Raw genomic sequence first — 13,340 nt, forward strand, 5'->3', positions numbered from 1 at the left:
TCTTCCACTGTTGGTACTTTTGTTTTGCACAATAAGTACACATCATTTACAAGAAGATAACAGGCTTAAGATTGCGACCCCTGTACATGTGTTTATTTAGTCTTTTTACAATATGCAGGATGAAAATATCTCTTCAGACATTGGGACACAACATGGTGCCAAAATCAGTGGGGAATAACGAACTCAGAAGGCAGTACAAGTAGGGAACATACTGTATATACATACATAATATGTAGGGGGTAAATAAAGACTTTGAAAGATTGCAGCACTCCGTGTGGTTATGAAGACATCGAAGTGTGCGTTGTGTGTAGTTGTGATAAGAAAGCTCATTCCTTTGGACATTCACACAGAACGTGTCGTGTTAGGCAACAAAAAGGGTGTGCGAGGGTAATGGCTTACGAGATGCCAAGCCTTTTTTTAAAGCTTTAAATAATAGTAAATTAAGCGAGCCGAAGTGTACCAGCCTGCTTCCACAATGCATTCCATTGTGAAGCTGATCATAACGGTGAAACAATTTGAGTTATCTGGTATGGTGAAATCCTCATGCAATTTCAGGCGAGATGAAGTAGCGCCACCAGCCCCCACCCCAAGCACCAAACAACATAATTTTTGTTTTTCGCCGATTCATAAAAAAACACCCTATTGTAAATCTGTACAATGAAAATACATTTGGGATCTACATCTAAAGGTACATTAAGGTTATATACACTCCCCTCATACATATATTATTATCTTTACATGTAGACGTAATTCAAAGCCAAACATTAAACAAGACTAAACCTAGGGGAAAGCATCACAGCCATTTAAAAGTCTGTTACTGTCCCCCAACGGCTGATCTGACCCTCATTCGATTCCACAGTCAACTACAGCAGGACTCGAACATTGCCACTGGATGGACAGGGACCGGAACAGGGAAATTGGAGCCGCCAAAATGGGGGATGATTCGAGTGACAGCAGTGGAAATAAATGGGAACAAAGTACTTCAACTATGCACTAATGGTACAAAATAGAAATCAAGTCAGAATGTGGGCACAGAGCCAACTCTGTTATTCTGACACATTAGAACAAATAAAGGCTTTCAATATACATAGGCCTCTTCACTGAAGAGAGCTACACTATTCCATCCATAAACATGTATGTAGTCTGGTCTCAGGTGGGACTGGTTCGGAAGAGAAGCCACGTAAGCCTTAAACATTTGCCCCCGATATTCGTATGAAAGCAACTGATAAAAACAGATCTGATCACTTCATGTTGCAGCGTTGAAAATCATTCAGAAAATGGAGAACTACATTGTACAAAGTGAGATTCTCACAATCTCTTTGCAAGAAAGAAAACTACTACAGGATGTTGTCTGCCGGCCGTCTTCCAGGATACACGCAGGTGACTCCATGACCATGATCCATCTTGCTGTGCTGCTTTAGTCTATTTTCACATTTGTGTATATCTTCCTCACAAAGGCACTTGTTCCCATGTATCCGACTGCACCTGCAACACACACACACAAACACAAAGGTTCAGTCCAAGTCATTGGGATTTCATGATGCTGTCCACCTATTCCTAACTAAAATGCCTGTTATGAAAAAAAAATGCAAGGCCAGGCACCAATCAGAATGCAGCATTCTTCCCCGAAAAATAATGTATAACGCAGTCTAAAGGCTTCAAAATATATAGATCTGTCAATTACTTGGATTTTTAAAAATGTGATGATTGACAATGAGACAACTCTTGCCCAAAAGGTAGCTGGGACAGGCTCCAGCTAACCCATGACCCGAATGAGGACAAGCGCTGATGAAATTGGAGGGACGGATATTTCACCAAATGGGAACTTATGTTAATGAGTGTCAACGCAAAAGTCAGGGTTGTGTGATTTGTTTGTACGAATGAAAACTAAAACGTTCAGACAATATTTATTTCAGCATATAGTCCATTATTTTGTGTGGTGTTCTGGTCATGACCATGTCTTTATTAAAAACGTCTTATCATTTGAATTTGATTTTGAAGAACAACAGGCAGGACTGACCACACATGATTCCAAGAGCAGTGCTGAACACGGCCATGTAACCAAAGTAGAAGGATGTCTGGAACAGCCCGTACATCCTGAAATAGGCCAGAGAAGAAAGCCTTCAGTTTATGCAATTTTGTACAAAAAAATAATAATCACCCAGACTCAAACTCACTTTGTTTTGAAGAAATAGTAATAAAAAGAGTACATGTAAACATAAACTGCAGTGGACGCAGCAGACAGGAAGCTTGTCCACTGCCTGGAAAGGAGAAATGTCATGTTCCGTTATAATTTAATTCCTTCCAAAATTACAGTCTGAGACAAGACAAAGACGTTCACCATCTGTAGTCCTCGGCATTGAGCAGGAAGTACGTGCACACAATGGTGACGCACACCGTCACAATGCAAAGGATAACCAGGACCAGCATCATGAAGCCGTAGACGTAGTAGATTTTATAGGCCCAGAAAGATGTGAAGATAAAATACCTGATGAGGGAAGAAAAGTCAACTTGTGTCATAAAAAAATTGCCTAAAATATAACCACCCCGCTCAGGATGTCGACTTACATTTCAATGAAGATGGAACCGAAAGGAAGGATTCCACCGAGACAAACGATGACAGCTGGCTCCATGAACCTAACGGCACAAAATACCCGTCTGGCTTTAGTGGGTGGTTGTAAACTGAGTAAATGTTGACGACCCTTGTTTGGCCCCAGAGAGAACGGTGCTCAAAGCACACCTACCATTTCTTTTCAGGGATTGGCCTCGGCACAGCGTTCACCCTGCATGGGAAGTTAGGCTGCCCTGAAAGATTCCTCCCCAAAATTGTTCCCACCAGGTTTAGTGGCAGAATGACGAAGAAGCAGATGCAACAAACAGCCACCTGCAAATGGGCAGAGGCCATTTTCTTATCGGCTTAGGTGGCATGACAAACACCACCACTGATACAATAGTAACGGAGATTGTTCCCTTAACATGTACATTGTTGCCGAATGGAAACCGATTCAGTTTCCGTACAATTCGTTTTAGTGTTACCGTATTTTCACGACTATAAGGCGCCATTAAAAGTCTTAAATTTTCTCCAAAATGGACAGGACGCCTTATGGTGCGCAGCGTCCTTTATATACGCTGAGTTCCAAAATCTGACCGACAGCCGACACGCTGTTTATATAGAGAAAAGGCGGAAGTGACTGTGGCCAGGCATACGGGGAAGAAGTCGGCCAATCAGGGAAGGGTGGGCGTGTATATATAATTATATGGAGAGAGAGAGAGAGAGAGAGAGAGAGAGAGAGCGAGAGAGCGAGAGGGAGAGAGGGAGAGAGGGAGAGAGGGAGAGAGGGAGAGAGGGAGAGAGGGAGAGAGGGAGAGAGGGAGAGAGAGGACAGGCAAGCTAGTCCGCCAATGGTGAAGGGTGGGCGTGTAAGTAGACGCCTCAAGCCAGTACCAACACTTGTATAGAGTGTGGCAATGTGCATTGTTGCAAAACAACTCCGGTTTTGGTTTCTAAGACCCCCTGAAAATAAATTTGACAAGAAGACACACCTACGAAGCTCAGTTCATGCCAAAAGCCACCGGTTATGCTTTTGGCATGCGTGCCCATCTCACAGCAGCGGTGAAAAAACAAGTCAAGCAAATGAACTCTGAGCTTGCCGTTATTCCCGGAGGCTTGACTAAAGAACTCCAACCGCTGGACATTGGCATCAACCGGGCGTTCAAAGTAAAGTTGCAAACGGCATGGGAACAATGGATGATCGGTGGCAAACACAACTTTACAAAGAGTGAGAGGCAGCGCTTGGCGAGTTACGCCACAATACGCAACAACGAGAGGGAACGCGGCGTTTTTGATGGATTACGGTACTTGCACAATTGTTCAATTCTTTCTACAAACACACGCGCTGCCACCATGTTTCGCTCTGTTCTTTACTTTCAAATGTGGGAAAGCTTCACACGAGAGAAATGTTGACTTTGCTGTTGCTACTCCGTCTTTCCGCTCGGCAATGCGTAGCAACTCACACTAGCATGTGATGCGTTCAATGACAACTGGGATGTGCAGTCCTCTGCTTCTGATACAGAGGATGAGGACTTTGATGGATTTTCTGGGTGATGATTGATCGAAAAACGTGAGAACATTGTACGATGACTAAATAAAATACACTCGAACTCAGTTCTGCTTTCGTTGCCTTTTTAAAAACGTGTTTTTAGCTTGTATCTGTATGTCTTGGCATGCTACCGTATGCTTCAAGCTAACGCGTTAGCGTGCGCGCATGCATGCCGTATGTTTAAGCTGGCGTATGTTTTACCACTAAAACTGTGCCCATTAAGACAGTGCGGTTTGTCTATGTGTAAAATACAGAAATGTCACCCATTAATGAGACTGCGGCCATTAGTACGGTGCGTCGAAAATACGGTACTTTGTGGGACAGAATCAGAAAAATCGAGACTCCACGGTATTATATACCAATCCATCTGCCTCACAATATTAGTGCCATGCAGGTTCACCTCAAAACTGCTAATAATTGATCTGGGCAAGGTTTCTCATATGATGTGGTGTACATGTTTGTCTAAACCCACCATGGTGCCAAATGGGATTGCTCTGGAGGCGTGATAGTAGATTGCGATGAAGTTGATGAAGAAAGCAGTTCCGCAAACCATTGCTGGGATCATAAAGGCCCCGATGAACATTTGCTTGATCCATCTTCTTCCTGTATTTGTCAAGAAATCAAACAAGAAAATTTAAATCCAGTAGGATGACATGCAAATACAACGGTCGATTGTCAAATATCATTACCTCCTTGTTTAGCGTATAAGCTTCCACCAAAATAGCCATTAACAGGGGAGGTGGCCGCATACACAAAAATGGCTGTGCTCAGCATCGATCCTCTCCTGTAGAGAGGGGGGGTCCACGTCTGTTAAGTCCATGATTCCTTGCACGGAACTGTACTTTCTGACTTACTCTGTATACAGATCCTCGACCATTGCTACGATTATGACAATTAGAGATACAGAGAAGATCTGGCAGCCAGAACCGATGAGTGAGGAGAAAATCAGTGGATGGCTGGAGGGCCGGAATACATCCCCATGCACCTGTTTCCAACCGTATTCATCTCCCAAGTCTCGGTCCTATTGGGAAAGCCGCAGCATGGTATAAACTCATTTGAGAGTGCAGGTTGTCACTCAATCATCATTAGTGATCTTACCATGTCATCCATTTCCTCCTCTTTGCTGTATCTGGCATAATCCTTTCGGAGAGTTCTCATCAAAATCATGGACACCAGGCCCACCAAGAAGATCACCATCATGAAGGAGTTAAAAATAGAGAACCAATGTATCTAGAAATGAGTGAGTGAATACCACAGGTTAAGAGGTTCAAAATTCAAAGCTGTGTGTTAAAGAACTTATTGGTCTATAATGACAATAAAATATTGCTTGCAAGATCCCCCGATACCCTTTTGAGAACACTTCACCTGAGAGAATACTCTTAAACACCGAAAGAAAATGAAACATCTGCGAAAACATGTTGACATTGTACGCACACTGCTTGCTCGTCATTGTGGATAATTTTGCATGTGGATTAAAAAGAAAATCTACTCATGTGCCCTGAGATAAATGTTGCCGTTATGTCTCTGTTTTTACCATGAGAGAGTTCAGACACGCACTCACGTCATGGCAGATATGCTTGTTCGTGACATGATCTAAAGCAGACAATGGACTCACTCACCCTGTGCTGGAAGAAGGATGGGTCGAGGTACTTGTCAAATCTGTCCTCAAATTTCACATCCGACTTCTTCCATTTCACCTGTATATGCATTTAGGGACACTCAAATGCGTAGTTTATACCATTTGTTTACAATAAAATCACATTTACAAGACAGCCATAATTATTAACACCCAAAGACGTTTTTAAACGTCTTTTCAGAATTGGTTAGTATCGAATGAGTTAATTATACCAAAAGAAATTTGAATAGCCCATCCAGTACTCACAGAGTAAGACATTGCAATCCTTGTGTTGGGCACGAGTCGAACTTTGCCTTCACTTGTAAGATTTACATCAACAATTCTGTTGCCGTTAAAGCCAATCTCGAGTTTCTTGTACGTCCAAAGGTAGTGATCTTCTCCATTTTCATCTGCCTCTCCAACAATCCCTGGACAAAAATGAATAAGGGTTGACATTTATATCAGAAACAGACCAGCGGATGTACACAAGCACATTAATAGAGTATTACTTTATCAAACATGGTACATGTAATATTAAGAGCATTTGTGACACTGGCTATTTGCCAAAAGACTATTCCAGCATTTGCCAGACACAATCCCACTCATTTACCTGTGTACGAGAACATTGACTGCCGTTATGTTTTGGTATTCCGATTGGTAGTAGTTTATACAAAGGGTGTTCCGATCAGGTTTTATGCTGCCGATTCTCATCCATAAGTGAGATCGGCCGATACAGATTCGGATGCTACACATTTTTAATTTTAGCGCTGCTCACCAACAGTTATTTTAATAATTCATTAACATTTTTGATTTGATGAATCAGTTGGAATAAAATCCACCTTCACAAATCCTCCTGTTCACATTTATTCCAAACGTTTCCTTTGTGGGAAACCCCGCCTAATGACATTTTTTTTTAACTGTACTGTTCACCACAAATACTGTCTACATCAGCGCCAAACCATTTTCATCTGACTGCTCCTGGCTGAGAGAGCTCACCCAACCAACATTATTCTTTCTCGGGTGGCAGTTAAGGCAACCTGGGTCTGCAAATCCTGTTACGGTGTAACTTAGATCTCGCTAAACATCGATGATCTTAATGAGCAACAGGTTAGAAAATGTGAATCATTTAAAAGACTCATCTTCTAACTGAGCAGTCTATCACGACAATTGTTTTTGTGCCTTACTGGTTGCGTTGGACAAGGCAATTCATCAAAAGTGATGTGTGTAAACGAGCTGAGTTGAACACTTGATCACAACTATGCAACTGAGGCTGCACTGACTTGTCATACCACGCATTCGATGAAGGCACAGTTTTAAATGACCAACAATAAATGTATTGTTTACTATAGAAAAGGCCAAATGGCTCAAATATACTGTAGAAATCCTATATAATATTCATAGCTATCAGTATTTATCCATCCATATCATACTGAATTGTTGAGGTACCATAACGACAGATATGCAAAATCAAGAGGGGCATATGGACATTACAATCACTTTTTGGATGACCCCTGCAATTCAGACTCTTGATATTTGTGGCCAGGCTCGGTGCCATTTCACTGCCAACAGTGGTGGCCAAAATAGGAATATAATTATCTCTCTCCCTCGCTGGGATACTGTCACTCTTTTCAGAAAGTTTTGCCTTCCTGCATGGTGAGGTAAAAAAGCGGATCCGACAAGTTGCCCTTTCTCACATGTGAATGATTTATCGTCGTATTTGAATGTAAAAGACGCACCTTGGCCGAGGGAGTTCAAAGTCCAAATTCATTTATTTTTGGTACGCTGACAGTAGATACACAGCACTCCACCCATTGCATTATAATTATTATATTTATACTGCACTTTTGTTTGAGCAGCTGTCTGGGGATTCACCTGAACATCTTGAACTTTGAATTAAAAGACTCGATTCAACTGAGGAACAGATTGTCTTTTGCTGATATGCAAAGGGGGCGGAGTTCCTTGAAGGCAGCACAAGTCGTGTTGACTCTCAAATCGAAACCCCACCTTCACACCCCCGCTGACCACTTTTTATTCACAGGATATGCAAAATACAAGTAACATATCAAAAAAATATTCCTCATTATTTGCATGTCGCGCTTTCCAGCCCAGCCCACCGTTGACATGCTGCCCTCCCGAAGTTGAACCTTCCTGTCTATATTATCAGTTCAGGAGGCCTTGGCTTTATTCAGCTCAGGTTGGCCCTTTTTTCTGTGTGCTCCATTGTGTACAAGTTGTGAGAACATAGCGTTCGAGGTCAATCAAGTATAAACTGAAATGACTTTGAAACATGGTAATATTAAGTTTGTCTTTCTCCATCAGCAGCCCAAAGTGTGGCACTTTGTGTGTGATGAACTAATAACACTGTACGTGTTTCACTTTTTGAAAAAAAATTATTGCAATAAATGGATTTTTCACACCCACCAATATTAAACCAAAGCGTTAGAGGGTGTTAAGTAATTAAAATTTATGTGGAAAAAAAGCTGTTTTTTAAAATGAAAAAAAAAAAAACACAGACTATAACACACAAAAGGTCTGTAAACTAAAATGCTAACATTCTGCAACAAAGGCTAACCGTAAAGGCTGATCCAGACATACAGGACAATAGACAGAGCAGCAAAGATTATAACATAACAGATGTGTAGCTAACTATTCACTAATTCGTCTTTTTGATTGTCACTTACCCCAAATGGGCAGGTCATCAATGTACATTTGGTACCAGTAGTGATTCTTTATTGCATACACAAAAGCATCCCGTTTGGCTTTGTCCAGATCAATTTCACAAAACGTCGTCTGCATAACTTCATCTGCAGAGGTAGAGAAAACGCATTGCTTTGAGTGACATTAAAACTGTGAATGTGAAGGCATACATCTACACTTTGAGAAGCTGTAATAATGAGAACATTGCCCAACTTGATGTATATCCTCCTTTTAACACGTGTGTAGTCTTCGTATGTTTGTATTTCAGCAAGCCAATGTACACGGGTCTGTACATTGGCTTGTACAATCTATGATCAAGTCTGAAATGCAATAAATCATCTGAACTTCATTGATGTCGGACTTCCTCCCACCTCTAGCAAAATGTTCGGGAATATGAGAGAATCAATTAAATCCTTTATCCATCCATCTATTTTCTAATCCGCTTATCCTCACGAGTCGCGGGGCATGGTGGAGCCTATTCCAGCTGTCTTCGGGCAGTAGGTAGGGTACACCTTGAACTGGTTGCTAGCCAATCACATAGCAAACATGGACAAATCATTTGCGCTCATAATCACACCGTGGGACAATTTGGAGTGCCCAATCAACCTGCCATGCATGTTTTTGGTATGTGGGAGGAAAACGGAGTAGCCAGAGAAAACCCACGCAGGCACAGGGAGAACAAGAGAACAACAATTGAACCCTGCACCTCTGCACTGTGAGGCTGAAGTGCTAACCAGTTGACCACCGAATCGTCCTAAATTCTTTATGTAAAAGGTTTAAAATGTGTATATTCTCTGAAAATGAGCCAAGAAGTCTGGGCCTAAAATAAGGCTTATTAAAGTTTTCATAAGAATACATACATAATGGCTTCTTAAAACTTTTCATAAGAAAGGAAATCATGCTCTACCATCCTTGAAAGAAAGGTAAAGCATGTTTTAGTTGATATACCATTTCTCATATTGGGACGGTCGTGTTTGGAGGCTATCCTAAGCACACGCAGATTACAACGCGAGTTTCGTGTACCATAACACAATGTCATGTTTGGCTACACATATTGTGGCATCTACTATTGACTGTAGGGCCATTCGTCAGTGAACCCTGTTAATTACCGGTAATAAACAAAACACAGCTGCTGTAACAGAACTTGAAATATTTGCCACAACCCCTCAACAGCAACACTCACATAAATGTTACATAATAATACATTCCTCATGATCATAAAGGATTTTTTTTTGCTTCGTTTCAAATCCGTACCTTGATTTGGTAGATGTATGCAATACTTTTATTAGTCAAGCAAAGAAAAGCTTTTTGGATAAATGACTCTATAACTCTTATTTATTTTCAATTTGCACATACGTTGAAGAATATTCAAGCTGTCAAATAATGAGAGGGTGGATCATTGCTAGTGTGATACGCCACAATGTACATTTACCCCCATTACTCGTCGATTACTCAGGCGTACAATTGGTGACTAGTCGACTAGCAAAATAAATGTTTGTGGCTGCGGTTGCGCATGACAAGTTGCAGACTTTTAAATGCAACTGATCCCTCTGATGAAATGCTCAAATATTACATTTTGGGTGCACAATTACATACCTTTGAACTTGATATCAAGACCGCTAAATTCCAGCTCCACTCCCTGCAGCGCTTCTCCAAGTGTTTCATGATAATGACTGATGGTTTTCTTTGTTCCAACACAGAAGGGTAAAGAGAAATACTTGTAGGTCTCCTGTCGGTTGTGGTAAGGCCCCACTGTGTTCATCCATAATACTACCTCCTCTTTATCTGTGTACTGAAAGGTAAAAGGACACTTAGTTTGTATCAACATCACCATAAGATGACTGAGATTTCCCCCATTTCACCCACACAAATCTTATATTTTAGATTAATATACATTGTATTGAGTAATGTTATGTTGTAAAAAATGGATATTGGTAAAGCCCTCACACTTTCAGAAATTTACTGCAAGCAGACCATGTACGGGTAACAGTATATGCAAACAACAAAATATGTGAACATTTTAAGCTTGCCAACATTCAACTATTCACATAATAGGATGAACATTATGGACCATAAATTTAAACATTCAACCAGTTTCAGTCTCTAATAAAAAAATAAAATGTGAGGGATTGGACGCTTTAAATTGTGTTAATAAAAATTGTAGGCGCGGATGGTTGTTCGTCTCTGTGTGCCATGCTATTGGCTGGCAACTGATTCAGGGTGTCCCCCGCCTACTGCCCGAAGACGGCTGGGATAAGCTCCAGCACCCCCGTGACCCTAGTGAGGATCAAGCGGTTCGGAAAACGGATGGATGGATGGTTTGCAAGCGAGCACCTTAGCTTGAACCCTGAATAAAAGAACGTCCAAGTATTTTTGTTGGTTTCAACACAAAAAAAAAGTCATTTCTTCAAACTCGCGCACAAAAAAAAATGGAATCCCTCGAGTCCATGTCGAGGAAAAAAAGCCAAACAGGATGAAGAGACTGTGACTCCGAGAAATCACCAATTAATCGTTTGTACGCTTTCTCTACACATTCTAATTTTATTTCATGCGTTGTCTTCACACATTTTCCCCATGCGCACTCAGCCCTGATGCGCATAGTTTTCCCACAATGCACACTGATTAATGTTTGCTGCAGTAGTAAACTATAACTTACTTAGTAGTAAACTATATTACAATCAAATTGAACAGGGCAAATAATAATTTATCATTACGTCCGTACAGACATTATGTTGCAGAATCATAAAATATATCTGTACGTCTAATAACAGCTTCAAAAAGCATCTCATTCAACTAGGGCAGTGCTTCTCTAGGTTTTTATAGCAAGGACCACCTAAAAACCACTCATTTTACAATTACCGGTAGCGGCCATCATCAAAATACAGCAACAGATTGGGCCAAACGTTTCATAAAAAATAGGCATTTTTTCCCCCTGAAATATACCTTTATTTATTATAGTAAACAATTGTAGAATTATGCATAGTCGAAACATTAAGACTGTGCTATACAATAAAAAGTAGTCATGATTACGTTTAAATGTTTGAAAAAAATATTGGAGTATGATATTTATTCAACAACTCTTTAAAAACTAACAATTTTTAAACGCTAAACAACTTTCAGTGTGTTTTGTATCATTAAATACATTTTAGAAACAAATGTTGAAAAAAATAATACGACTCAAAATTAACTATACTGAATTGCTGAGATTTGTTGTAAAACATTTTCTTTTCATTCTCCGATATTGGGGGCGGGACTGAACGCAGGCAAGTTGACACCCAAGGAACAGCTTCCTGACTGATGATAAAGTTGCTTATTTAAACTACTACGTGCAGTTGGGCTATCAAGCTGTGCCTATAACCTGAAAGACAAGCTCCAAAGTCGTCCAAAGGCCGCATTTGGAGCGCATGGTGCACAGAGTGTACAAATTCACATTATGCCTGTCCGAAATTGCCACGGTTTACGCGGTCGCTAAAGCTACATCGGGAGTAGCCTTGGAAGCCTCGAAGGACTCAACCTACGACTGTTTTTCGACAATGTTAAAATCACGTGCGGTCGAGTCGCGCCGAAAGTGACGTCACGCCACCAAGAAACGCGGCCTTCTGTGGACGTAGCCTGTGAATTTTCGACACGGCCGAAGTGTGGCTAGGAGATTTATATTCTGTTTAGCCACATTGGCGAGGGGGGTTCATGACAAACCACCAACCTAGATTCAACCACTTATTACAGTGTTTAGCAACACAGTGCAGGCCACAAGCCCAAATCAGGAAGACAGCAGTTTCATGACAGTAGTAGTTTTTATGTCACGGCGATTGTTATAGGAACATCAGTGACATTGACCCAAATTCTAGGAATCCATACTTACATTTAAGGACTGACACAACACGAACATTTGAAAACTATTGTAGCCATGACAAACGCGTGATTAAATAGCAGCAAATTTCAATCCAGCAGTTATTTTAATAATAATTTTAATCTATAATTGAAAATCACCAAAAACCTGTCAATACGAGAGACTAGTGTGAGGCCTGGCACTCAACTAGTGTTCTCAGATATTACTTAGCACAGAAGAAAGCAACTTGGTCTCTTACGGGCTGCCTATGCGGTACTGTAGATAATTTTACGACGGGTGTATAAAAACACTTTCTCTAACATGACCCGATAACGCGACTCATCAAACTTGAGCGCCGCTTCCGCCGGCCGGCGATCCGAAATAGCTTAGGAGATAGGAAGCCGTGCTGGCAAACCAGCAGGCAAGCGTTTGGCCATAAGTACTTAGGCCGAGGAGCGCTGACAGGTTAGCTAGCTAATGGTCGGGCTCGCTGTCGTTTCCCTAGCCCAATAATGTAACGAGAAATAACACGGGTGGCTCTCCTCTCTGCGAAATGAGTACAGCCCCACTTTAAAGCTAAGCATAACGTTAGCATGCTGCACACAGTACAGACGTCTATTATTTCTAAGGAAGTCATTTTCATTCGGCTTTACAAACGCAGCCTTACTGTATGTATATGTTCATCTGCTTCGACAGGTAATAAGGAGCCGAGTAGACTGAGGAACACCGCAGCTGCCACCCTCCACCTGGATGATCCCATTCTTTTTCGGTGAAAGTGTGCAGAAAGATCGGGGGTGTTAGCTTTGCAGGGCTATCCCACCTTCTTCCTGGTTCTGACTGAGGCGATTTTGGAAGCTCCTCTACGCATATGGCGTAGGTGTTTCGCGATTACTCATCGGATACACTTTCAATTGGACGAAGGGCCCCACGTGACTCGGCTAATCCAATCACCCTGGGTAGCGGTGAATGAAACGATGGATAAGGAAACGGTGGCTGCGCATCATCCGCAACCTTCAGCCACGTCATCCGACTGCCAAAGACCGGAGCTTTTTTTTTCCTTGTCAAAGACCGGACCTTTACGTTTACAAGGATACGAATG

The 13,340-nt window shown here is 41.5% G+C and overlaps 1 protein-coding gene and 1 long non-coding RNA gene across 2 annotated transcripts; one reads left to right on the plus strand and one right to left on the minus strand.

Annotated features, from left to right (window-relative positions):
* Positions 1 to 76: 76 nt before the first annotated feature.
* Positions 77 to 13,105, minus strand: tm9sf3 (transmembrane 9 superfamily member 3). The gene is made up of 15 exons (XM_052079940.1): positions 12,909 to 13,105; positions 10,009 to 10,204; positions 8,397 to 8,519; positions 5,983 to 6,143; positions 5,720 to 5,797; positions 5,199 to 5,330; positions 4,955 to 5,121; positions 4,790 to 4,884; positions 4,573 to 4,703; positions 2,745 to 2,884; positions 2,569 to 2,637; positions 2,342 to 2,488; positions 2,178 to 2,261; positions 2,021 to 2,097; positions 77 to 1,485 (listed from the first exon to the last, which is right to left on the minus strand). The coding sequence occupies exons 1-15, from the start codon at positions 12,999 to 13,001 to the stop codon at positions 1,418 to 1,420; spliced, it is 1,761 nt and encodes a 586-aa protein (XP_051935900.1). The 5' UTR covers positions 13,002 to 13,105; the 3' UTR covers positions 77 to 1,417.
* On the plus strand, positions 5,753 to 6,140 carry LOC127610174 (uncharacterized). Its single transcript, XR_007964763.1, has 2 exons — positions 5,753 to 5,897; positions 5,939 to 6,140. It is a non-coding gene; the product is annotated as an uncharacterized LOC127610174 (long non-coding RNA).
* Positions 13,106 to 13,340: the final 235 nt, after the last annotated feature.

Source organism: Hippocampus zosterae, chromosome 11 (genome assembly GCF_025434085.1).
Source record: "Hippocampus zosterae strain Florida chromosome 11, ASM2543408v3, whole genome shotgun sequence".
Classification (NCBI taxonomy): Eukaryota; Metazoa; Chordata; class Actinopteri; order Syngnathiformes; family Syngnathidae; genus Hippocampus; species Hippocampus zosterae.